Below are 27,629 nucleotides of genomic sequence, written 5' to 3' on the forward strand. Positions count from 1 at the left end.
ATTTTTGCGATTAGTCGACTAATCAGATCATCACCCATTGGACGTAAAACCTACAAGCTGTAGGTTGCACCAGCAGCATCTGCTCTTATATAACTATCATTAGCTTACAGCTTTAAGTGTTTAAGGTCTGTGCTAACTAAAAATAAAGACAAGATGGTAGTTTATTAAATTTTAATTAAACTTGCAGATTGTTTCGGTGAAGTTTAATAAACTCCTTGCTATCTAAAATATAACAGGACACCGGAGTCAATTCTGGAGCATCTCACACTTCTGATGATCAGCTGTCTGTTTGATGTTTATTCAGCTGTGTAAAAACTATAACTTTAATCTCAGCCAAACCGATTTACTCAGGAACAAATAAATACTAAAAAAAAAGCCAAACAATAACATTTTAAAGTTATCTAAGTGAAGGCCGGGAGTCCGGTGTTCTCACGGCTCTAGTTAGCCTTGCCCCCGGTTAGCTATCGAGCTAGCGGGTAACAGACGTCTCCGAAAACGTCGGAGCGCTTTTGAAAATATTTGGTGTCTTGATAAACTGAGCCGATATTTGAGGTTTACACAGCTACATTCTCGCCTGAAAATATGTTAAACGTTTATTTTGTGACTCAGAAAGAATAATAAGAGTAACATTAAAACCAACTAGCTGCCGCCATTGTTGGAAACTGAGCTGGGCGCTATGAATTCTGGGACACAGTTTCTTCTTCTTCTTCGGGGTTTAAGGGCAGCTGGCATCCTTGTACATGCAGTGCTGCCATCTTCTGTTTCAGTCCGTTATTACACTCTTAAATCCTGCTACTTATTCCTGCGTCTTTTGTGATCTTACAAAGCTTCAAACGACGTGTCGACTATTAAATCAGTCGTCGACGATTTTGATAGTCGACGTAATCGTGACTAGTCGACTAATCGTGGTAGCCCTATTCCCAGCTGATTGTATTATGGTTATAAGTCTATTCAAAAGAAAGGTTGCAATAAATGCCTATGGGGTTTTGCTGTTAAATAGCCACCTGATGCAACTATGTGACTAATTATGGCACAATCTCTGAATTAATGCTTCAGATCTGTGAGGTTCTGGCTGGACTCCAAATGTAATTAGTAAATGTGAATTTACCAAAATGTCACAGATTGCATGAAACTGCCAACTTGATCACATTAAACAGCAAACTGATAGCAGACTGACTCGGTCTTATTGCTGTCTTGGCACACCAAATTCACTATGTTGACGGCAGCTGACTACGAGGTGCCGCAGACCCGATCCCCGTCTTTGAAGGAACTGTTTCAAAGGCAGTGACATCACAGGTTCAGTGAACATAATGCAATAATTTGTGGTCATGCAATCAGTCTCAAATGTTTGAGATCATGTGACTGGAGCATGGAGGGAGAGGAGCTGAATAAACTGAAGGGCTGCACCAGAATAAGATAAATAAGCATTATTTTGATCTGAAAAGTATGCAAAGCTACTCTAATAGAGACCAAAAGAAGAATATGCAGCCTCTTGCAAACCCGGTCTCTAACATGGACTAACAAAGTTAATCAAAGCGAAGGAGGTTTGTCAGAGGACCATAAAGTTCACTTTATAGAATCAAGTTCAGCTGCTTTCAGCTTTGCACATATTTATTTCTGATGATCTGGATGTGAGTTGGAGAGCTTTGTAAATTTATAACCAAGAATGTTCTAAAGCCAAGATTTTACAGCTCAAGTTAAAGAAAGTGAGAAACAAAAAGGCTGTGGATAGAGAAAGTATTTCAGTCCAGCTTTTTTTTTTTTGTTCTCAAAGGCAACACAGACACACACCTGAAACAAACAGAAGTGTAAATCTTTCCTAGGGATGTTTCCAATAAGACAAATGTGGCAGAAATACTCAGCAGATTCTGCAGTGGAAAGTTCCTTCAGCAGAGCAGCAACACAAGCAATAAAATAAGACACATGACCTTCACTCCTGAGAAACTTTGTTTTATACATTTTGACAACAGCAAGTCCTCTTTATATACAGTTACTGTCAATGGAACAAGACACGTTGTTCTCAGGGTCTGCGAGACTCCCCGAGAGCCGTCAGTCAAAGAGCAGCATCCATCTGTCACTGTCGTTAAGCTGGAGAGGAGGTGGAGGGGGACGTGTTTAGACTGTTGCCAAATCTAGAGAGGAGACCTGGCAGGGAGGTCAGGTGAGACTAGAAACCCGCAGAGCTTAGTCCCCACAGCAGCCAATTTGGACGCGCGTCACAGTGGAAACTCAAAGTTCAAACAGTCCTGAAGTTACTATTGAGGACGTTTTGTATTTTCTGTATTTTCTACAGATTTTCTGGGTATTTAAGGGGTTTAGGAGCCCAGCAGGAAAGAAGTGGGTTACAGTGGAGGGGTAGCATGAGAGGTCTTTAGATTCACCAAGCTTAGAAGTTCAAGTTCTTAATATCCTTCCACTTTCATTGTTACATTACATCGTCTGTTGAGTTTCAGGCCAAAGAGGAGTCACACAAAAGGGTCAAATTGGGAGGAGTGCAAGCTGTTTTCCATACAAATGTGATTTCTACATGAATGAAATTGAAAATTTAAGTACACAGAAACAAGCCACCTGGAAGACTGCCATTATGCAGACTACACTTGGCGTCTCCGTCTGAGGCGACGTGACCTCGTCGTGCCTCGTATAAAACCTGAGCACCTGCTGCTGCTAGCTGTTGGAGTTGTAGAGGAAAAATTACAAAACAGCTCACAGAAAAATTGAAACGACCTCGAGGATTTAAATAAAATCCTAGCAAAACCAAAGATAAGACAGAACACAAAATATTATATGTATCTTCATTAATTTTGGTAATTTTATACTAAGCACTGTTGCTTCTGATTGGTAAAGAGCGTCTTTGGAGGTGTTTTGATGCACGCTCAAAAATCCAGGTTCGTTTGGTCGTTGCATTTTCAGAGGGAGAAATATTTCATCACTCATCTATCTGCCTGCAGGTTCCTCTAACCTCATACTGTTGCTTAATGACCAGAAGTAGCTGTCTAACAATGGGCTACAAACTCAGACTTTTATGACCAAGATTGAAGAAGTTACTTGGATGACGTGACAAAAAGTTTCTACCACGGAAAACACTGAATCCAGATGAGCTACATCAACTTTCTGGGATGTGTCTTTAAAGCCAGCATCATTTAAAAAAAATCTTTTAATACATTAATATATTGTTGCTGTAGCTTCATAGTGTGCACCCATCTTCATGCCTGAACCTCCATTTGCGTGTATGCACCCATTTCACATTCTTATGGCAAAATATTAAGAAATGAGGCGTGGCTCAAGACTTTTGCACAGTCCTGTATAAACAATTTTCATATCAATTTAATCCAGGCCAAGCAAGACTGAAACACAAAGTCAAAATAAGATAAATAGCAAAAAAATAAAACAACCTTAACATTTTTAAATGGGTTAGATTAAAGATATAAACAACAGGAAAACATTTATAAGGACGAAGGCATATCGCATTTATTTAAAATAAGATCGGGACAAAGTGAGATGGAGGTTCTCGCTCAGGCTTAGGGGCCCTGACAGTCGACGTTTGGTCATCTTTTGGTTTTGTTTTGATATTTTTTTTTAAATCCTCATATCACAGTAGCAGGACTGTTAGATCTGTAAGATCTATGACACATATTCTAAAATAATACAAGTTTTCGATCATCGTTTTCAATCATTTTTATGCAAAAAAAGAAAGAAAAAAAGGGGAAGGTTAGGATTAGTCTCAAGGCTTCTGCTGTAAATCTTGCTACTCCAACTTTGTTGCCAGGGTTCAATGTCAAACATGACAACACAGTGATAAGATGTAGGAAATCCCAGATGATGTTTAAAACATACATTTCTATATACAACTTTGCATTATTCTCACTACACCAGTGATTCAGCTACTGCAAAAATGATGAAAAGCTTTTGGAGAAGTTGACTTCGGTTAAAGAAAAATCTCAGTTTGTGTGGCCTCGGGGTAAACTGATCAAACAGTTGCCACCACAGCACTGCTGGCACACTGCTGGGACTGATATCACAATTTTTAAATATATTTTAACTGAGCAAACCATCAGAGCGACGTCCAAGTCTCTGTTTTGCAATCACTTTAACCCTTTAAAGCCTCAATTATGAAATTATTGGCATTTCTGTGCATTATCTGATAGTATACACCAGCTTTCTCATGGGAAAATAGATAAATAAATCACACCAATGATGCAGAGGTCTCAAAAACTCGTGTATCACATATGAAACACTAACAGGATTAAGGCCTTTATCTTACTTTAACTCGGAGGAAACTAAAAACTTGCGTAACAGCTGGCTTCAAGTTAACCCAGCTGTTTCTCCAAAAGAGCCACAATGAGACAAAGGTAAACAGACTCTTTTCTGAGGAGAAAAAATAAACTTTTTTTGTGGGTCAAGCATCACAAACTGTCATTTTACAGGGAGGAGGCTCTCGCAAGCGTTCAGTGGAAAATTACTGAGGATCCATGTCACAGCAACACACTAAACAAACTCAGGTGTTGGTTTCTGGGACGGCCCGATACATGCAACAAACACCATCTGTCCAACACAAGGCTGCATTCCAGACACGCACACACACAAAAAAGCAGCAACCCTCATTCTTATTAAAGATATTTAACAAATCCTGGGCTCTGGGGATTTGACTTTCAGGAAAGGGCTACAAGGCTGTATCCAAACATTAATCAAAGCACAGCAAAGCCTGACAGATTTAGAAACAGACTCTCACCTTGACCTGAATTGTAGATGGCCTTCACTGACTTCTTCACCTTCTGCAGGGAGGTTCGGTCCTGGTCCAGCGCCTGAGGAAGAGATGATGCTTTTTAACACCTTTGAAGTGGTTTCATGCCTTTAAAGGTGACTGTGAACATTCATATCAGAAAACAGCAAAGACACTTTGCAACCTTTAAATATTTGTTTTAATGGTAGACCAAACCTGAAGAGGTTACGGCATAAGAACAACAAATATTTGCTCAATAATAGAGCTGAAGTGCTCATTCATAATGAACGAGGCATCAATCATCATTTCAAGCAGAACTTTTGTGCAATTACTGGTTGTTTATTATTACAAATTATTCACACGAAAATGAGGCTGACCTGCAGTTACTGCACGCTATACATCTCACTTTCTTGCAGTTTCACAGATTAATGTTTAGCGCTTTGCAAACAAAGCACCAGGGATTTAAAATAATGACCAGTATTAATAATAAAAACACATGCATCTTCCACCGGTGGTTACATGTACAGAAGTACTACAAAAGCCATTCAATGCAAAATCCACAAGTGTGACCCCTGAGCTGATTTACCGTCACCCCCCCCAAAAAAATATGGCTTCACACAAGGAAAATTCATCATCATAAACATCATCCACATGCAAGAAAATCTCACCATGAGGCCGTATCGCTCAGCTCATTCCCTGCCAGAGAAAACAACAACTACATCTGAAGTCACATCACATTCGAACACACCCCATAACTCACATTTCCCCGTTAGAAATCCCAGCACTGACTGACATAATCCTGTGCACCGCTTAAAGATAAAGACTAAAGTCAATTACATCAGTGAATAAGTGAAATGTTAGATTTTGACGCCCTCTTAGCTCAGAATTTAATTATAAACGTTCACATTTTTATTGCTTTTTTCCCCATCCTATCTTGTTAAATCTTTTCTCAGTTGGTTAAAAAAACAAAACAAAAAAACAAAACACCCACGAACATCTGGGTTTTGCCTTCAGTGGGAAAGGGTAAAATCAGCATTTATCCACTCACAGGTCAACTGACTCTGCAAAGCTTGGCAACCCAGCCTTCATAATGTGTGGTCACTGTTGTTTGAAGCAGGCGGGGATACAGAAATCCCAGCTTTTCCAAATTCTTATACCAGTACCGTTAGAGATGGCACAATACGACTTTATGTCCGATACCGACACCAATATCATAAATTTGGATATCGGCCGATACCGATATGTAGAGCTGGGCGATATGAGATTTTTTCATATCACGATATGTTTTTTTCATTTCAGGCGATAACGATATCTATCACGATATAAGCCAAATAACTATATTTGTAAGATTTAAATGTGCCGTTGCTCACAAGTAAAATGTGAAATAATCAGCAGCTTGTTTTTAAATATTTATTTCCCATAATAAGTTCAACAGGGTAGATGTACTTAAGGAACATGAGACTTTTTCAGATAAATAAAGGCAAATATTGCAAACTACACAAAAGGCAGCCACTAAAGCGTTTAAGTTTCAAAATAGAACAAACGAAACAGACTAAATTGTCAATTCCACTTAGAAACAAAATATTAATTCTAAAAATAAATCTTAGTTTGTTTTACAGAAGAACAGACAAAACTGACTAACTTTTGTCAATATCAAATAAACTGAGAACTAAAAGGAAATTCTCAATCTCTCCTTGTTGTATAGCTGAGCTTTTCAAACAGTTTTAACAGTTACTTTAGTCTGACAAAAGCCGAATGACGAATTAGCGCTTCCAGTCAGAGACTGAGGCTACGTCCACACGTACACGGGTATTTTTGAAAACGGAGATTTTCCGTTTTCGTTTTAAAAAATAATCCCGTCCACACATAAAGGCAGAAATGAAGGAAAACGCTGCTATGAACATGCCAAAGCAGCAGGTGGCGCTAGATTCCTAACCGTGCAGAAATGTTGGCCAATCAGAAGTCTAGAAGCCTCGGTGGGAAAAAGTAAACAAAGCTGGGGCATAGAAGCAGAACCGAGTCGTATGTGTGGACGGACAGTAACTGTGTGTATATGTAAGCATTTAAACACTGCAGAGAGTAGAATTAACAGTATTGTAGAAATTCATTTCACCGAAACAATAACGTGGCGCACAGTGTGACGCATGCACCAGTTTATTGTATTTCCAGACTTGCTTTCGGCACAATTTACAGTGCACGCTACTCTGTTTTTGTCAGACTTGAAATAGCCGAAATACCTTCACACTACGGAACTTCTATGGCTCTTCCGTTCGACAATCTCTCCGGCGTTGGAACCATCATCTGTTTTCTCTTCGGTCACGCTCGGTTGATTTTTCTAGTCGGCACACTCATTTCCTCCATTATGCGCTGGCTCCATTACCCGCTGGCTGCTTCCCAAACAAACACACGTGCGGCTTGGCACTTGTGCTGTACGTAACAAGTCACGCGACGTGACGCTGCGGCTGTGATTGGTTCGGCTCTGCGCTACTTAATTTGGATTGGCTGACCTTTTTTTTTTTTTTTTTTTTTTTTTAAGAGGACAAGAGCGGCGAGGTCTATCGCGATAGCTTAATTTCTCTATCGAGTAAAAGTTATATCGCGATACATATCGTTATCGTTCTATCGCCCAGCTCTACCGATATGAATCCGATATAGTGTGTTTTTAATAAATAAAACTGTTTTTTTAATATCTTGCTGCATTTTGTATAAGTTCAAACTCAAGTTTAAAAAACAAACAAACACTAAAGCTATTCTGTTATACCTGTATGCAAAAAATACACTGCACCCAAAATATTTCATAGTTCAGCAACACTGATCAGTCGGGCGACCGTGGCTCAGGGGGTTGGGAATCGCATCTGTAACCGGAAGGTCGCCGGTTCGATCCCCGGGCTCTCTGTCTTGGTCGTTGTGTCCCTGGGCAAGACACTTTACCCTACTTGCCTACTGGTGTTGGCCAGAGGGGCCGATGGCGCGATATGGCAGCCTCGCTTCTGTCAGTCTGCCCCAGGGCAGCTGTGGCTACAACTGTAGCTGCCTCCACCAGTGTATGAATGTGAGAGTGAATGAATAGTGGCATTGTAAAGTGCTTTGGGTGCCTTGAAAAGCGCTATATAAATCCAATCCATTATTATTATTATTAATAAACTTAGACCTACTCCATCCTCCCTATTCTGGTATTTTAAAGAGTAAGCAACCTAACTAATAGGGTTGCAAACTTCCAGCAAAAATAAATAAATAAATAAGGAACCCCCCCACCACCTCATGATGCTTAATCGACGTAATCAACTTTAATTTGATGCAGTGTGAAAAAAAATGCACAGAAATAAATTATTTTTCAAGAATAATTAAATAGATTCAACATCTTTCTTCAACAGAACTGCAGACTGCACAGATGGTATCTTCCCAAAGGAAAAAGTAGTATAGCTTACTAGGGTATATCAGACTTAATAGTTACTATATACAGTAATGGACTTCTATGCATTTTACATCAGATTAAAACTTTGGGTGTAAGATTCGGATAATTATTTATTAAAAGCTCGACATTTTAAATTAGAATAAGAAAGAAAAGTATGTCTTTGTGCCCCCTTTTCCATGTTCATGCCCTATCGGCCCCCCTGGCTAAACTTTGCTAGACCCGGCCCTGCACAGTTACCAGCCGATATTACGTATCGATACCGATATGTAATATCTGATCGGTCCATCTCTAGTACCGATCAGATTGTTGCTACTTCGGCTGCTCTGTTATTCACACTGGGTCGCCACAGCAGGTAGCAGGTGTTTGATTTGGCTGATTTTTTTAATGCTAGATCGCCTTCCTGACGTAACCCTGAAGAGGTTTGTCTCTTCTCCCAGGATCGAACCAGGAATCTCTCTTTCCTTTCAGTGTGTTAACCACTACAATGTCCAATACCCACGGGAAGTCATTTCTTTACATTCAGAACAACTTGAACACAACTTAAAGATTGATTTTTCAAGTCTTGTCCAGATGCGCAGTGATCGCCTCACAGTTTTATGTTTTATTTTAGGAGACCGTACTGTTTAAATCAGGCCTCATGTTACACAAGCCTAGAGACTGGCCGGCTACCGCCTGGTAACCATTTGTCGCTAGGAAAAAACATCCCCCCAACCAGTTAGGTTTTGTTTACTGGAGGGTACAGGCTGAGGCTAAGTTTAAAAAAATAAATAAAATAAATAATAATAATAATAATAATAATAATAATAACAACAAATCACCTAGTGCAGCTTTTATTTTGAAGGTGAACAGTTTTTCTCCAGTTTCTTTTGCACTTGGCACTTCATCATGTTTGCAGACAAGTCTGCATTGTTCATGCGAACTGGGGGAGACCACTTGCAATCTGCTAGGAACCAAAGCAATCACAAGTTTTTTTACTGCCTTTGCTAACAATGCGCCAACTGGTCAGGGAATACAGGTTTTACCCTAGCAACCAGTGGTTTCTAAGGGGTTGCCAGCCAATCTCTAGGCCTGAGGTCTTACATGTAAAACAATGCACTCATAGTCTCTCTTTCAGAGTGACCATTACAGCGTATTAATTTAACACTGGTATCAGATTGGTAGTCCGTATCCAAAAAAGTTGGTGCTGTTTACCAACTTTCTTCCCCTGCATGACATTATGACACACCAGAAAAACAATCATAAATCTGCTGTTTGCCTTTATTACATAACTTCAGAATGGCAATGCTGCAGCATGAAGTAGATCAATATAATAACTAAATGCATGAGGAAAACAGCTACGCAAGACCATTTCCAACCTGCCACACCTACTCAAAATGATCTAACCAAGAATAAAAAGGGAGTGAATGAACAATGATGACCTCACACCCAATAAAAACAGTGAATTCTCATTAAAGTGTTTTTTGTTTTGTTTTTTATTTGACAGTAGGGCTGCCACGATTTGTCGACTAGTCACGATTACGTCGACTATCAAAATCGTCGACGACTGATTTAATAGTCGACGTGTCGTTTGAAGCTTTGTAAGATCGCAAAAGACGCAGGAATAATAGCAGGATTTAAGAGTGTAATAACGGACTGAAACAGAAGATGGCAGCACTGCATGTACAAGGATGCCAGCTGCCCTTAAACCCCGAAGAAGAAGAAGCAGCTGTGTCCCAGAATTCATAGCGCGGCCCAGCTTAGTTTCCAACAATGGCGGTAGCTAGTTAGTTTTAATATTACTCTTATTATTCTTTCTGGGTCACAAAATAAACGTTTAACATATTTTCAGGCGAGAATGTAGCTGTGTAAACCTCAAATATCGGCTCAGTTTATCAGGACACCACATATTTTCAAAAGCGCTCCGACGTTTTCGGAGACGTCTGTTACCCACTAGCTCGATAGCTAGCCGGGGGCTAGGTCACTAGCGCCGTGAGAACACCGGACTCCCGGCAAATTGTTTTCAAACCCACCGCCGTCTTTCGCGACTCAGGTTAAATATATATGAGTCACTTAGATAAATTAAAAATGTTGTTGTTTGGCTTTTTTTTTTTTTTTTTTTAGTATTTTATTTGTTCCTGAGTAAATCGGTTTGGCTGAGATTAAAGTTATAGTTTTTACACAGCTGAATAAACGTCAAGCAGACAGCTGATTATCAGAAGTGTGAGATGCTGGAGAATATACTCCGGTGTCCTGTTATATTTTAGATAGCAAGGAGTTTATTAAACTTTACCAAAACAATCTGCAAATTTCATTAAAATTGAATAAACTATCATCTTGTCTTTATTTTTAGTTAGCACCTTAAAAGCTTAAAGCTGTAAGCTAATGATAGTTATATAAGAGCAGATGCTGCTGGTGCAATAAGCTGTAGTTTTACGTCCAGTGGATGATGATCTGATTAGTCGACTAATCGCATAAATAATCGGTGACTAGTCGACTATCAAAATAATCGTTTGTGGCAGCCCTATTTGACAGCATATCTCATTCTGGACAACGTGTTTAATCGAGTGATAATTCCCTGGAATATTCTAACATAGCACCTTCTCTGTAATTGTTGTTTACCTGTCGTATTTCCCGGGTGACTAATTAGAAGATAGCTTAATAAAAAGGAAAGGTAGATGTTTACTTTTAATACAAGAGATTAGTGCTGCACACGTGGAAAGAGCAGGCACAACAACGCTGAGGTCAAGCATTTATCCCTCTAGTGAGCTAAACAAACTGGATGTGTTGCAAAAACAGCAGCATGAAAATCACCTGTGACACCCTGAAAACCATCTGCCTGTGTGACATCTATTATCGGCTCATTTGCTGCAGGAGAAGCAGAGATAACTGGAAAAACATGCGACGTTCAGGAAAAGTGGACACGCGAGGAACACAAATGCACGTCTGTGCTACCTGCCTCTGCTGAATGATTTAAATTGTAAGCCTGCATTGATCGCTTTTAGAATAATGCATTCTGACGGCACAAGCATTTCCCATCCACCCATTTTAACCGCGGGGAATAAAACCATAAATCTGCCACGTTTTCTCAAAATAGACAATAAAACCCAAGCAAAAAGCTCTATTGCATCAAGGTCACTCAGTTAAAAGCAGAAGCACGTGCACATACACGTATAAACACACACACACCAGTTGGCTAATTAAATTTCACAACATAATTAAGCTGTCCTTGGCCTCCCTTGGACAGTTTTACATGGCTTTTCCCCAATTATGGCAGCAGTAGCTTGTTGCCGCAGGGCCCTTTTTGCCAGGGCTGAGCCCTTTGAACCCTCTGCACATGGGAACAGTCTCTGCAGCCACATACCTCCCCACACAGCCTCATTACTTAGCCCCATGTCTGTTTGGCTAAACAGCGGTCCAAACAGGCCAGTACAAAATTTAATAAACCTCTAATCTCTCCAACAATGCCTTCGTATATGATATTATCCTGATAATTACTATGATAAAAGTCTTCAAAGAGTATGAAGACATACTTCAATGATGACACAAACATTAGGTTACATATCTTGTAACCCCTGTTCTCTGATAACAACATGTGTGCTGAGTGACTGCCTAGCCTCAAAAAGCACAGTGGGGCTGTCTTATTCAAGTTACAGCTGAGTGATTGCAGAACTGCAGATTGTATCATATTATCATGCAAATCTGTGTGCATGCATGTGTGCAGCTTCATGGTTAAATCTCCCAGAGACCGTAGCAGGAACTACCACAAAAGTGGTTTTGAGGACTTTGTCAAGTGTTTATACATCTACCTATAGAGCGTATTATCAGAGAAAAGGTTGCATTATACAATGTTTGCTGTCAGGGTACTCGCTGCATAAGCTACTTTCACTTGTGCTCATTTCCTTTCTTTCTTCACACCATCAAACACCACCTGTCACCTATTTGTTCTGGTTAAACAACTGAGAGCTTCATCTAAGAAGGTGTTTATTAGTATATAGGCACAGATTTCTGACATTTCATTTTGCAGGAACATACAAGTATAACGGTTTTCGGGACAGTTTTATTAACAGAAAGAAGTAAGCTGTTGATAAACCTGATCGCTGGTCATGGATAAGCGGATAATTTATTACAGAAGTCATTATAAGTGTCTCACAGTCATAACCTCCTCCCCTACTTAGCATTTTTAAATTGTGTCAATAAGTACTCATGGATCCAGCCTTTGATGTTTTAGTTTATCGTGTTCTGTTCACCAAAGTAAACAGAAGAAATACAGCAATCATGCCATACAGTAAAACTCCAGGAATGGGCTCCTGCATGTATCCGAGAGTCATGCAGGCAAACTGCTTGATGCTACAAAGAGTTCTCCATGAAACCACCCTAAGAGGTACTTTCAGCTGCTGGCTTTTGACTCAAACATGTCTCTGCAGTGACCGACACACAACCAGTTAACACCTTTGCACACCATCCTTTACATGTTACTCTGCTGTTAGTCCTTGGCAACCATCCGAGTTGATCAAAGTTATAACACAGAGCTGCAGTGAAACAGTTTCTCATGCTAGTTCTTTATCTTTGATGCTGTTTTACACTGTTACGCCCATCCCTGTTCCGGCGCACTTTTCCGGCGTTTGCATTGGTCACATAGGCTCTGTGCAAGCAAATAGACATAAACGCTGTAACCAAAGAATGAGTATTAGCTTAAGAATCCGTAAGAGTCAGGCTCATCTCCTCTCCTGCTCTCCAACAGCTGATCTTTCACATGTTGGGTGAATGTGCTAACCACTACACCGTGGAGCCCCTTGTCCATGCAGCCACCAACATAGAGTAGTGTGATAGGTTAGCAAAACACTTGTTTTTTGTCTTGACTGGGTTTAAAAATCAAACATCATTACTCCATTTTCTGTTCACTGAGTCTACAGATAGCAGCAAAGCAGTTTAGCATAGCAGAAAAACTCAAAAGACCAGGATATAACCATTTACCTCTCTTCAGATAAGAGAGGTATCAAATATTTTAATCAAACCACAGATAAGAACAAGTGAAGTTTCATTAACCGGAAATGCTATAAGTTTGCAACATCAACCTTTCTTAGAGAATCACTTTGTGTCTTTTTCTCCTCTTTAACAGCCAAAACTTTACATTCACCACATTCAGCTTTCATTATTGTGCATTTACCATTTTTCTGCTGACATCTCCTCCTTTGATTTGTATAAAAGTTTACCTCTATTTCAATAAAATGTAAACAGAATCTAGTCTATTCCACTATGAAAACATATGAATCTGAATTCGAGTTATCAAACAGATCTTTCAAAATTAGAGCAGAACTATTGCTTTGTGTCTTATGCATGCTGTAAAGGGGAATTATTCATTTTTTTTCTAACTGTGCCGACTCCATGTAAGCGATTAGACAACAGATTAGGTCCCCGTAACAGCTGACACGTTCGCTAACAAGCCGCGTTTCCTCTCAAATCGCCTCTCTGCAACATGCCAAACCCCACCCTCGTCGCTCGGATTCGGTCAGTAGATCTGTGATTACTCAGAGGCTATGGTGCAGTGTGCGCTGATTAGGATGAAGACACTAAACAGAGGCTGATAAGGCGGATGACCTATGTGGTGCTCATGTTGAGAGCAGCTGGCACCGCCACCTAAAGGGTCACCCATAATCTATTCAGTGTGTTTTCTTAATTAAATGTTCAGTTTAAACATGAGGAAGAAAAAAAAAACACAACGGTTCTTCAAGTATGACGATGCCAAAACATCTGCAGCTGCTCATCTCTCCACCCATACACAAAGTGATGCATGTTGATGAAGTGTTTAATGAGAAAATGAAGCACAGAAAAGAGATGATCCATCCTGGAGATTCCAGCAGGAGTGTCGGGACGTTTTTATGGGAGGTTTGTGAGATATGGAGTCCAATAAGTCAAGAGTTTACTTAAGAGAGATGAAGAAGGGAGATAACACTTGAAAGGAGATTTTTTTTAACCAGCAGCAACACAGAGTTTAAAAGTTCATAAAATGCCCAATTAAAGAAATTCAGACACTTCAGTGACAATTTCAGTCTTTTACGTTTCAACCCTTTGTTGGCCAGTAAACTCAAACTCCTGCAGCATCTCTATGAAAGAGTCACGTACTTGCTTTATGTATAAAAAGAAAGAATGAGCCAATCTCACTTGCAAAAATTGTGCAATTGTTTTCTTTCTAAGGACAGAAAAAAAAACAAAGATATTTAATTTGATATCAATCATCAAGATCATGACTCAGTAAGCAATCGATTTACTGTTTAGTTGATACTCTGTAAAAATGTTCATACTTGAGAGCTGAAGGTTTGTAACCTTTAGGCATTTTTCCTTAAGCAAAAAAACGACCCAACCATTAGTTAGTGGATATAAAGTTAGTTAGTTAGTTACAGATAAATTCCCCAACTGTAAATATAAAAGATAAATGGGGTAAGTGATGTCATGAATCGTTTAGCCACTTTTAATAGTTATAACTCAAGACAGTTATAACTCTAGACAGTTATAGACTCTATCAATCATATGTGAGTAAAAGACTACCTAGACTACCTTCAGTAACCTGCTTGAAGACATTACTTCTTCAACCAAAAATTTTGAAGCCTCACACTAAAAAACAAGAAGGTACAAGCACAAATCCTCCTATACTGATATATACAAGATGTGATGACGATGTCCTGTAGTTTGGTCATTCTTTGAAACCCACACATATAGATGCTTGAAATGGACTCCTTGGTCACACAATTATTTATAGACACACTTTTCAATTATTTTACCGACACAAAAGGAATCATTTTAGTACATAAAATTAATTAACAAGTGAAAGTGAAACCAAAACTACTCAAAAACAAAAGCAAAACTAAGTCGGAAACACAGTGCCTCCCAAAGGGGCAAGAAACCTATCGGTCACTCGACAATATCCACCACACCTTACAGTGGTGTAGGTTCATATTAAACATGGCCAGAGACCTTGTATATGCAATTCAGCTCCGTTTAGCCTGCTTTACACCTACTTTCGGGCAGTTTCTTCCCCCATTCTTGGCTCTTTTATATCATACAGCTCAGACACACAGCTGCGGTCGTGAATGCAGACGACCCACCCACCTGCTGCCCAAACCTTTTGTTTGCAAGGGGGCAGCCAGTGAGAAGAACACCGAGTTGAAAGGAGCAGGAAGTCCAAAAAAAGGGCTGCCTTCCATTTTGAACTGTGAATCACGCAAAGTTACTCAAGCAGAGTTCAAGAATAAAAGTAGACAGCTGGAACTAATAGGTCCCCTTTAAAGTGGACCATTATCCTGCAGCATCCATTATTGTGCAAGTGCATCAAGGCTCCAACAACAAAGAAAACTGTGTGCACATCTCTGCAAGGAGAGCGGCATCTGACAAAATGGCAGTGTCTGACATACCAACATATAATTTAAGCAAACAGAAATTTTATAACCCAGTGAAAGGCAAAACACAAACTGTGAGGGCATTTTCAACAACTTTTTCCTTTACTGAAAGTATGATATCTAAAATTTTCAAAAATCACATGAAACTTCTTGGTAATTGCAGCCTTTAAATATTACATTAGCAACGTAAGGGTGGGGGGTGGAGAGTGACCACCCAAGTGACCAAAAAGGTTAATGGGACCGACTTCCTGGCTCCCAAACACCACATAAAAAACACACAGTCATGCCCAGGAGGTCAAAGCTTTGAGGGGGAACTGGTGGCTCAAGTGACTGGGCATGACTGACTGGAGGCTGTCTCAGCTTCACGCTTCCTGCCCGAGGCCTTATCCTCCCTCAGCAGCCCTGCCGCTTCCCCTGCAGCCGTCCTTTGACAGGAAGCAGGAAGCGTCCAGGCTTGTCAGTGTCCTGTCCTGTGTCCGTCTAATGACACCAACTGCTCTCTGCTGACAGCCGAGGAACAGAAAAAATACCCAACAACACAAAAAAGGCGCTTTCTGGCTGTTCTTCTTCATCCCCTTTTTGAACCGTGCTCCTCTCCTCTGCCATGTTTGGTATCACATTGGCAGCAGGATAGCTATGCGGTTACCATAGAGATGTGATGTGGCCGTCTCGAGCAGCAGCTCTATATTCTCCGCCGTGGAGATTGAGGGACGCTGCTCTGACTAACCTGTTTGTCAGCAGCTGTCTGGGCCTCAGTGTTGCCACTGTGACACGTTTCACTCTCCTCCCAGCAAAGAGCGAACACTAAACCTCTCAGAGCTGCTAAAATGTAAATTATTTCCTAGAAGAAGAAAACAGGAAAAGGGCACAATTATCAAAGGACTTCCTCAGAGTTCAGACATCTGCAGTGGCATTTCTTTTTTTATAACATTATCCACACCAGCTCTGAGTTTTATTTCTGCTTCCTTCCACAGAAATGCTCTTTCATTTCCCTTCTGGACCCAACTGCACACAAATCACTACAAAAACACACACACAAAAAATGAGCACCTGTTCATCATAATGTATATCAGAGCAACGAATCTCACCTTGCTTGTTTAGTCATAAAGATAAAGTCATATAAAAGATAAGTCTGTTTGTCTGTCAAGTAATTTTGTCTGCCTGCTGGTTGAGTCTATGTGGCATGACTCAAAAAGCAGGAAGGGCGGGGAGCCGTTTTCATTGGCAGGAAACAAATGCACATCCCTTTCTCTGGCCTGCAGCCGGAGAGCCCATCAGCGCTCCAAGAAGAATGGGAAAAATGAGAGGATGCAACATTTCCAAAAGCAGCTGAGGTCAGATGGCCTATTTCTCACACAAAGGAAGAAAGAGAATGATCAACTGCCAGTGGTTTTGGTTTTGGTTACGAGGTGCATCGGGACGACCGCATGACTGATTGGGTGTATCTGACACAGCAACTGGATGAAGTTAGATCTCTTCTACAGCTAACAGAGAACATTTTCTCAATGGATTCCATCAAATCAATATGCTAATAGAAACCTATGGAACCACATCTGATCAGTGGAACAAAATCATTTTATTCAAATCAGCCAAATTAGAGAGAAAATCTATATATCCCTAAATAAGAAGCAGCTGCAGTGCAGTCAGTGCCAAAGCTTGGCCTGCACACACACACGGACCCACAGCTTTTAAAACACACAAGCTGATGCATTGCAAGCTACGTTCTGTTTTAACAATATTTCATATATCAGCTTCACTTCAAAACTAAAAGGATCGCAATGTTTTTTCCCTGTTGGAAAGTGAAGCCAATGCATAAAAGGTGCCGTAAACCTGCATTCCTGCTAATGGCCTGCAGGGTCGACTCCTCGAGCTGCAAAAAGAAGTAAAGTAGTGCAGAGGTCTATGAGAAAAATCAACCTTCATATTCCTTCATCGAAGGCCTCAGCTTGCTTTCGCAGATTAGGTTTATGATCTCAGTTGGTAGTTTTAAATTTTAGTCACTGCAATGTGGTTGTCTGTCTCTCTGTTAGCACTGGAATAGACTGGGAACTTATCCCGGATGAACCCCACCTCTTGATGGATGGATACGATGCTGATCTCATAGGGTGGGCCTCCTGTGTGACTCACAAATAGCTACCCTATGAACGTGTCCATGTGTTTCTCAGTCAGAGCTTCCCCTGGCTTCTCATAGCCTATCAATTGAGCCGGCAATACTTGAATTACATTCTGAGTCAAGAAATATTTATTCAAGAATCACAAACAGCGACCAGAGCGCTCGCCACGGCCGCTTCGCTCCTCCTCAATTTTTAAAGTTGTTTTGCATAACAAGCACATTGACCAAAGAATGATTCCAAAGACAGGATCAGCTGTTCTTGAAATATAATTTTAAAGACAGGGTGTTTAAAAATTAAAGTATTAAAAGCTTCAAAACACTAACATGGAGACGCTCAAAGTCCTCATCTTGGGACTTTGTGTCACGCTACTACAGCTACGTTCATCCATATGGACGGATGGGTGGAGCCATCTGTTGCTTGAAGGGAAGTTGTGAAGCATCAAGCTGACATGACTGAAAAACTTTGGGACACTGCACACACATGTGGTAATGACCTGTCAATCACAAAGTAGGCCCACCCTTATCTGTACCCTAGTTTACCTCCTTTTTTTGAGACCTTAAACTCATCACCATGAGCTGTATAGGCTCTCACTCTCTCTCCCTGGCATTATTAAGATCTCCCCAGTACCCTTAATGATGAGTTTTGACACCTCAGCATCTGTCAATAAAGGTGCGGTTTGAGGACAATTTGACAACAGCTTCTGGGGTTTTCCAAGGGTAGCTGCGTATTCAGAGACCACCCTCACTAACGTCTGATGCACACCCAGTCACTGTGTTTTGTGAGCAGGCGTGAAATATGAGACACACTGCTCAGTTCACAAAAGATCTCCAAAATAGGCTTTGAAGAAGTAAACAGTTAATGCACTTCCACACTGCCTTTCTGGTGGCTACACCCATCTTTTAAACACGGTGAAAGCCTGTAACACTGAGCCTTCTCCGTCTTCCTTTCGATTAGATGTTCCAGCAACAAAGCTCATCGATGCGATGCCTTTCAGCCGCCAACTCTCAAATTCCCATTTGAGAAGCAGCAACGTCCCATTAGCAGTCGAACGACCCGCAAGGAAGCCAAAACCACAGTGAAATCTCAACAGTCGCTGCTGTCGGCTGCAACACTACATGAGAATAATGTTCCCTTTAAAAAATAAAACAGACTGTGTTGAATTAGAAATATTAGGGAAAGGAAAGAATAATTGCTTTAGGGAAGTCTGTGGTTATATAAACATGAGCTGTATGCTGTTTATGGGCAACAGCATTCAAAACTATCAGTGTCAGTTTTTTTAATGGCTTACAAGCTTGTATCTCTTACACAAATCTCCACCTGCTAATGATTCTGGTCACTAACATAAATAATAAGGCCCTGATATTACTCCATGACGTATTGCTGTTCGCTCTCTCTCAACACTCAGAGAAAGGAGCTGTTCAGCCGTGTGCTTTTCTGCAGATTTGCGAAGGCCACGCGGAGGATTAAGCCAACTTCCTGAGTTGCAAGGACTCTTTGCTGCAGATCTCCAGAGGCTCACGCACACATGCTTGCGGCCGGTGAAAACTCAAGCGGTGCACGCTGCAGTATCACATTCACACATCATTTGGCGGCTTCCCTCCACTCTGCTTGCTCTCACGCAGCCCACTGCTTGTTTCTCGAGCGATGTTTTCACAATCACACCTACGCGCTGCTGCAATCGACTGCACTTACCTAACATCAGACGAGCAGCATACTTTTATTTGTTTATTGTGCTTCTCAGTCAGGAAGTCATTATTCATGTGAAGCAGCTGTTAGATTACTATAGCGGGAGAAACTCACAGCTGATGATTAAAAAATGGCAGCTAGCATCCTTTTTGTGTAGGATTTGATAAAAGAAAGAAAACAAACAGCAGTGGAGCAGAAAGGTTGTTTGCTTCAGGGCAAAACTGAACCTCAACCGTGGCAAAAGCAAGGCTGCAGCAAACTCTTCCAGCTGATGAAATGCCAAATAAAAACAAACAACACTGAAATCAACAACTATTTTCACCACATACCCATCTGTAGTTCATTTCCTTGGCTAAATTACCGTTCATTTAATCTATACGTGTCCGGGGTGATACCTTCTGTTCGACCAATAGCTCAAAGACAAATGAGCTGCATCAAGGAAATAGTTGACATTTTTTGCTTAAAAATAACAACAACTAATCAAACAATTGTTTTTAGCGCTAACAGCAAACAGTCACAACAAGGCGTTGTGTCTGCAAAGAAGGGTTTGCAGAATCCAGCAAAGAGCTTCAAGTCTGCTGCACTGCAGTATTCAATTCAATTTTATTTATGTAGCTCCAAATCACAAAAACCGTCTGTCTCAAGGCGCTTTACACTAAGGTAAAGACCCAACAATAATACAGAGAAAACAGAAACCCCAACAATCAGATGACCCCCTATGAGTAAGCGCTTCGGTGACAGTGGGAAGGAAAATCTTCCTTTTAACAGGAAGAAACCTCCAGCAGAACCAGGCTCAGGGAGGGGCGGCTATCTGAGACCGGTTGGGGGTGAGGGGAGGAAGACGGGACAAATGCATGCTGTGGAAGAGAGCCAGCAATTAATAATAATTAATAATTGAACCAATGAAGTAAAATTACTTTTTTTAAAAACATCTTTGGTAACAGGGGGCTTTGTTAACCATTTTCCCAACTGCTTATAAAAATTGGAGGTCGTCAGTCCTTTCACAAACACACAGAGATTGGCCGTTTGTTTGGATGCGAGTTTGTCTGTTGGCCTATTTAGAATCACTAATTACAGACAACTTTGAGAAAACTGAGACAATGATCATCTTCATCAATCAACATGTAACGTCTGACTGAAGAGTAAGATCGACTGAAGATCACTGCATGAAATCAAGATTTGTATTTGTCACGAAAGACTTCTTTGACCTTGCAAATATTTTAGTCAAGCGACAAAATGCCCTTAAAGATAAGAAAGAGTCCTAGATGGCATAACACCTATCCTCAGGTACGGAAACAAAGCATGGACGATAAACAAGAAAACTGCGGACAGCATCAATGCAGCAGAGATGTGGGTTCATCAGGAGGGTGATTCATCAATGAAAAGACAGGCTAATTAAGAAGTTTTAAAAGAGCAAACACCAAAAGATCTCTATGCAAGAATGAGAGAGAGAGATGAGGAAGATTCATTAGACATGATGAGGAGGGGATGATGGGAATATGATGTCACATCTGGAAAAATCGAAGGGGAGAGAAGCAAAGGCAGAAGGAGAGAAACCATCATTGATGGAATGAGAGAGTGGAGAAAGAAAACACCCATTGAGCTGCTGCACTGTGTGAGAGACAGCCTATCTTGGACGATCATGGCTGCCAACACCATTTGGCACTTAAGGAGGTGAATTAACCCAACAAGCATGACATCGGACTTTGGGAAGAAACCAGAGCTGTTGGAGGCAACTCCACTGTGAACCAAAGTCCAAACCCTGAAACATCTTCCTCCGAGAAAAACAGGGTTTCATCATTTTGTTTGTCATTAAATAATAAAGGAAAAAAGGCTGATTGATCACATTATCTTGTTAAGACCATCTCCTTTAGGCCCTGGATGCCGTCACTCTCACATTAATACGAGCCTTTGTAAGAGGATGATTTTAGGCCCACAAACCTCAGAGTGAGTTGACTCCACCTGAACTAACCGACGTGAGATGATGATGATAACGATAACAAACCACCGAGGGACAACGCAGAGGCTGTTTTTAGCACTCTGACTCCAGCAACTAACAATCTCTTTCATGTAGAGCATGTAGTTCCTCTGCAGATTATAATCCCTGTCTCTTTAATAACATTTGTCTGAACTGTTGCTTTGGTATTAAAGTCAAGATCTGGCTTCCTCGACTGTGGCAGATAAGCAATCGAAAGCTTGTTTTTTTAAAGCTAAAATGTTGGTTCTTGTAAATATTTGATGTTTTTCTTGGTTTTCTTTGACACTAAACTAAAATAATTTTTGTTTGAGGACTGTTTCATAGACAAAACAGGATACTCTAGTTAATAAATATTTACTATAAAGAATGGGGATGACTGCTCGCAAGCTTAAACTACTGACGGCTGAGATTCTTAAGGTTTTAGCAACAGTAACAAACACATTTTAAATGCATTATCAAGGAGATAAAATCCAGCGTTTTATCTTAAAATTAAATACTCAGGATGTTGATCACTTATAACATTTATCACTCTCAGAGTAGGCAAGAGTCCAAGGCCCATCTCTTTCATAACAGATCAACAGTGCGTGGGTCAACCAAAGAAACATCTAAAATAAACTACTCTAATCTTTGACTTATCATTGATCAGCCGATGAACCTGCCAGCTCTGCTTCCTACCAACCAGCCACCCCTGTTGTAAATCTTCAGGGCATGCAGCCAAAGAGGGTGATGAAAAACACACTGTATTAGAAGTAACATTATTTTTCCTGCCTCTGAATTCTTGCACAGGTTCTGCAGAGCGCTTCATGGCATTCCTTAATGTTTTTCATACAGTTGAGTCTCGAATTTCACACTTTGCGGGACTCCAATGGGTGAGATGTGAGCTACTCCAAAACCCACAGGTGTATCCACTCCCACGGGCCATTTGGATGCAAAGACATTTGAGCAACTTGATGCACAGATGGACAAAAATAAGCCCCACTACCATGATGTCCAACAAAAAGCCCCAACTCCCATCAATGCTCATTTCCACCTCGATTTCCCCTCACAGACCCGAGCTCTGACAGCTGCTGTCATGGTTTTGAAAAGGAAGTGATGTAAGACTTTCCTATAACATTAAAAGACATCAGGGAAAGAGGTAGGCTTGAATGACCTCAGCGGGGACTCGGCTGTTCTGGGAAAGGTAGCATTCAAATTTGACATTGAAAGTGTGTATCAATTGCTTAGCTGCAATACACACACACACACACTCACACACACACACAAAGGAGAGAGAGTCCAGGGCCAAACACCATGAAAGCTCGCAGACAGAGATGCACTGTTTATCCCCGAGGCCACAACAAGACAGCCAGCCGTCACAGGACAACACCGTCTCCTGGTTCTGCAGGCCAGTCTTAGAGGACAACAGTGTTACCACTGAGCTGATGTAATCACTGAAGGAGAAGAAAACCGAAGAGCGAGGAGGAGGAGGAAGAGGGGGAGGATGTTAAGAGGATCTGTGTGAGCTTTGTTACTGTTAAAACACAAGTACAAACCAAAATCAGAGAAAAGAAGGCGAAGGGTCACTACGGAGTACCAGTGTAGCTTATAACTACATGATGGTGTCAGACTGTATTTTTCCCCCTGTGGCTTCAATAAATCAATAAAAGACTAGTTGTATTAATCTAAACCAAAGAGGGTGACCGCACACCACTGAGGCACAGCAGGGCTTTGTGACAAATGCTCAGACTGTCTATTAGGAATGCTCCAGTTAAGAAAGCCGTTAATGTTAAGTTGCTTTTGCTTTTATTCATCTCTCTTTTCACTGAGACATTCTTTAAACATTTAGCAAAAACAGGTTGATGTAACACAACAGATTAAGATTGGCTACTGCCAGACACTGTGATATAAGCCGATACCAATGTGCATCCAATGTACTGATGCCTTTCATATGACAGTGCAATTTAATGTGCTTATGGAAGCTGTCAGACTCAAATACAAGAGATAGACACAACTGCTGCAAACCAGTGTCACCAATAACCAAAGAACAACAAAGTGCAAGTTAAATGCACCTAAAACAAACCAGGTTTGTTTAACAGATCTATGGCACCAACTGCCTCCGTCCTGATTATGATAACTTTGTTCCACCATGAATACGTCATTTATTATATATCACTGAGGGCTGTGGCAAGTAATATATCCAGTATGATTTGCTAAGTTAGCATTGAATACAAAGATTAGCTGAGAGTCCACTCTGGGGTCTATGTGATGTCACTAAGAGCAGCTATCCCCTAATATGGTCATCCCAAGCACACAGCTTTGGCACAGAAGCCCCACCCACCTCCTCTTTAAACCTTCATTTTGTGAGGGTCAGCCAATCAGAAGAAAGTTGACGTAAAGGAATGGAAGTTTCACTCTCTTGCTTCGCATGTTGGTTGAATCAATTGGCTCCACCAAGGTCTGAGAGTAGCAATGTGTTACAGTAAATAAGCAAAATACGTTACCTTAATATACTTAATTATGAATAAGAATTAACATAGTTAACGTTATTGGAAACAACCACTGCTGAAGCCTAAATTGGGATAATTCCCGAGATAATTCCTGTGTATTTGTCCTGTCTCACAACAGATGGCTGCCCCTCACTTAGCCTAGTTTTTTCCTGCTAAAAGGGAGTTTTTCCTTCCCGCTGTTGCCAAATACTCAAAGTTGATCATCTGATTGTTGGGGTTTTTCTGTTTCACTCTAGGATCTTTACCTTACAATATAAAGAGACTTGAGGCAACTTTTGTTGTGATTTGTTGTGATAGAAATAACGTAGAAGTTAATAATCATGTAAATCATCATTTCATGCACTTGTATTGCAGCTAGCTAGCTCCCTTCATCGCATGCCATTCCTCATCTGAGATTAAAATGGCTGTCGATGGAGGGGAACTTTAACACCATCCATCCGTGTGAGGAAGGCTGCAGACAGATGTGAACACTGACCCACTCTTCTTTGTCTAAATCAGGGAGGAAAGCTGGGGGGGGGGGATCAGAGTGCCAGAGGAGAGTCTGGTCCACAGCTTATCCGCTGCCAGCTAATAGCCCTTGATGATATACGCGGTGCAGCTGCGGCAGGAAGGTAGGCCAACAGCTGTGGCCCACAGACCGATTATCAGATTTCAGCTACAGACGCAAACAAGCCAACAAACAGGCAACACAACACAGTCTCACCTCCCGCTGTGACAGAGGCAGAACAAATTAAAAAATGGCTTCAAGGTTTACAGAGGGAGATTTAAAGGCACATCCCCCGTCTTTAAATGCTCTTTTTTTCTTTTCTTTTTTTATTCACCATCACCATTCTGTGAATTCCTGGAGCCTAAAACACTACACATCTTCAAAAAATACAAACAGCAGTTCTACAAATGCTAACACTGTAACTCTAGGGTTTGCATGTTCTCCCCATGTCTGTGTGGGTTCTCTCCATGTACTGCAGCTTCCTCTCACATGCAAAAGACATGGATGAGTGCAAACTGCTCATAAGTGTACATGTGAGGGAGATGGGCCATCTTAGCCCTGCCACAGACTAGTGGTCTGTCCATAGTGCTCTAAGACAGCTGGGACTCTTGATTGGATAGGTGGTTAAGAAAATGGATGGTTATAATAGGTCATAAGATTAGAGCCACTGCTTAGGTCTGCACATAGTGTAGTGCAAGCTCTTTGGGGTTACATCAGGAAGGGCATCCAGTTTAAAACTCGAATTAAATGGTAGATGGACGCCCTTCCCTGAGTCTGGTTCTGTCAGAGGGGGGGAGGGTCATCTGATTGTTACGATTTTCTCTGTTTTCGCTGTATTATTGTTTGATCTCTACATTACAATGTAAAGCACCTTGACACAACTGTTATTGTGATTTTGCGGTTTATAAATAACATTGAATAGAACTGAAATATAAGAGAATCCATGTGAGTTCAAATATTGCAACTTTGGAAAAAAATGAACTTTATCACTGAAGCCCATCAGCTGGGACTCTCTGCTTGAGGCCAGCTGGAGCTGAATGATCCAACCTCACTTTTAGATGGAGAGGGGAAAAAGTGAGCGAAATCGTAGGACTTCTTGCTAAGCTCTGGTAACACATCACTGTAACTTGATTCCAGCTCTTAATTAAGACTGGCAGAGCCAGATAATCATGGGTTCCCAATGCAACTGCATGCATTCACTCGACGTGAGTGCACCATTACGGTTACCGTTAAGTACCAAGCTGTACTTTTTAGGGTACAAACAGAATTACTTTTGTGCTACCGAGTACTAATTCACACCTACAGTCTATGGTGAATTTTAGGACCACCTCACATCACTACTGCGACATGTTGAAGAATGACAAACATGTAGGGCAATGGTGGTGGCGAGCCAAAAGCAAGCTCAGATGTGGTTACACTTTTCAAAACTCGACGCAGACAAAACTCTCTGCAACGTTTGAAGTGCAGACTACAAAACTGGCCAAGGCAACACATCTAATCTGAGAGAAACAAAGGTCTGTAAGCAAAACTCACAGAAGGGAGCAAACGTTAGAACATCCACCATTAACTGACAAGAAGATGAACACAAGGATGATGATGATGAAGAAACTTTTAGTGAGGCATTTTCTTCAGGTATTAAATCTGATGAGTATTCATTTGACGGACAAACTGTTGTCAGAGAAATGGGTGTTTAAACTTTGGATTTTTACCCTGACTGCACTTGAGTTTTTTTAAATCAGCTTGTTATTTACAGTAAACAGACATGTAATGTGAGCTAGTACCTCTAAAACCTTGGTATGCAACCATAACCACTAATAGACTAACACTACAGCTCACTATTCGTTGTCATTAAAGTTTCAACTCAGAAGTAAAGACTTTGCAAGAAAAAAAATAGAATTTATTATTTCAAAATGAGTAAAGTATTAAATAAAGGTACTGTTGGGTGCTGATTTTCAGGTATTGGTACAAATGTTAAAAGGTACCCCTAATTTGAAAACCTCTTGGTGAAAATAGTAATAAAGCTCTCATCAAGTTCAGTTTTACCCAAATAAAATCTACATTTAGCTCATAATCTGACACTGCTGCATTTGGTCCTGGTCTCATCTGTTAGCAAACAAAAATAGCAAAAATAAGCTTAAACAGGGTCCCATTTATTCTGTCGTATATAATCCACCTTTAGATGCTTCACACTCATCAGGAGGGCTGGAGGGTGTTATAGCTGTCATAGAGCGAGAGCCAGCGTACACCCTGGACTGGTCGTCCAATCTGTCACAGGGCTAACACCGATAGAGACAACCATTCATGCTCACATTCACACCTACAGTCAATTGAGGTTCCCAAATTAATCAATTACTCATGCATGTCTTTGACGATTCATGTAATTTTTCTACTTTCACAGAAAAAGCTTCTATTAGCTTGTCAGTTATTACAAAACACCTGGTACAAACACGGCAGCCTTATAAGATACAGGCAGCTCGCAAGCATCTAGTGCTACCCCTCTAAAGGCACCCAGAAATTGACCAATCAGAAGAAAGTAGACTTTAGGGAGGAGTCCTTAATATTTTTTATTTTTTTTAAAAATCATACAAGTGCTCGTTAAATGAACGTAACTCTGCGACCTCTTGCGCTACAAACAAAATTAAAGCAGTTTCGGAAAGAAGAGAAGACGAGCTTCATAGGAATATTGGGTAGCACAAAGCATTAGACAAAGCATAGAATAGAATAGAAAGCTAGAATAGAAAGCTCTAGAATAAATCCAGAGCTTACAGTTTTAAGAGCTGTAATATGACTGTATTTATAACTGTAACTCTGCAATATTTCTACACAAAAACCTGCAAGGTTTGCTTCTTACAGTTTACAGATCTTTCTAAACACTTTTATATTACACTCATCTCTGGGAAATGCAGCTGAGGAATACCAGGGCTTTTACTGCGAACTGAGAATCCTGGAAGCATCCACTTTTAAATAGCGCGGTTTAACTGGAACGAGATGTCATGTGAGAAACGGTGCCAAGAGATGAAAAATGCTGCCATTCTCTCAGACCGTGTGATTCATTGGGTTTGGTGACACAGGGGACAAATGATGAATAAAAAGCCATAACTTCAGTAATAACTGAATGTGACACTGCTGTGCTCACTGGCTGTAAATGTTGCAGAAAGCAGCCTTAAACAGCCGGCACTCCGTTTTGTTATGTAAAGCCAAGTAGTAAAAACTTGTCTCCTCCTTTTGAAATATTGAACGCTGAGTAAAAAAGTAAAAGAAGCTGAAGCACACTGAGACAAATAAGAGGAGCTTTCAGATAAACTGCTGATCAAAGTCTACTGGGTTGTTTCTGAATGTGGGTGGAAGCTGCCAACTCGCTTTCTAAAGC

General features: G+C 40.7%; 1 protein-coding gene across 4 annotated transcripts in view; it reads right to left on the bottom strand.

Annotated features, from left to right (window-relative positions):
* asap1b (ArfGAP with SH3 domain, ankyrin repeat and PH domain 1b) overlaps positions 1-27,629 on the bottom strand; it is an 85,821-nt gene that overhangs the window by 50,736 nt on the left and 7,456 nt on the right. For all 4 annotated transcript variants that reach the window (XM_024803753.2, XM_076888215.1, XM_076888216.1 and 1 more), the window contains exon 2: positions 4,730-4,802. In XM_024803753.2, coding sequence (XP_024659521.1) covers positions 4,730-4,802 — 73 coding nt within the window. The remainder of the gene's footprint in view (positions 1-4,729; positions 4,803-27,629) is intronic.

This window comes from Maylandia zebra, linkage group LG9 (assembly GCF_041146795.1).
Source record: "Maylandia zebra isolate NMK-2024a linkage group LG9, Mzebra_GT3a, whole genome shotgun sequence".
Classification (NCBI taxonomy): Eukaryota; Metazoa; Chordata; class Actinopteri; order Cichliformes; family Cichlidae; genus Maylandia; species Maylandia zebra.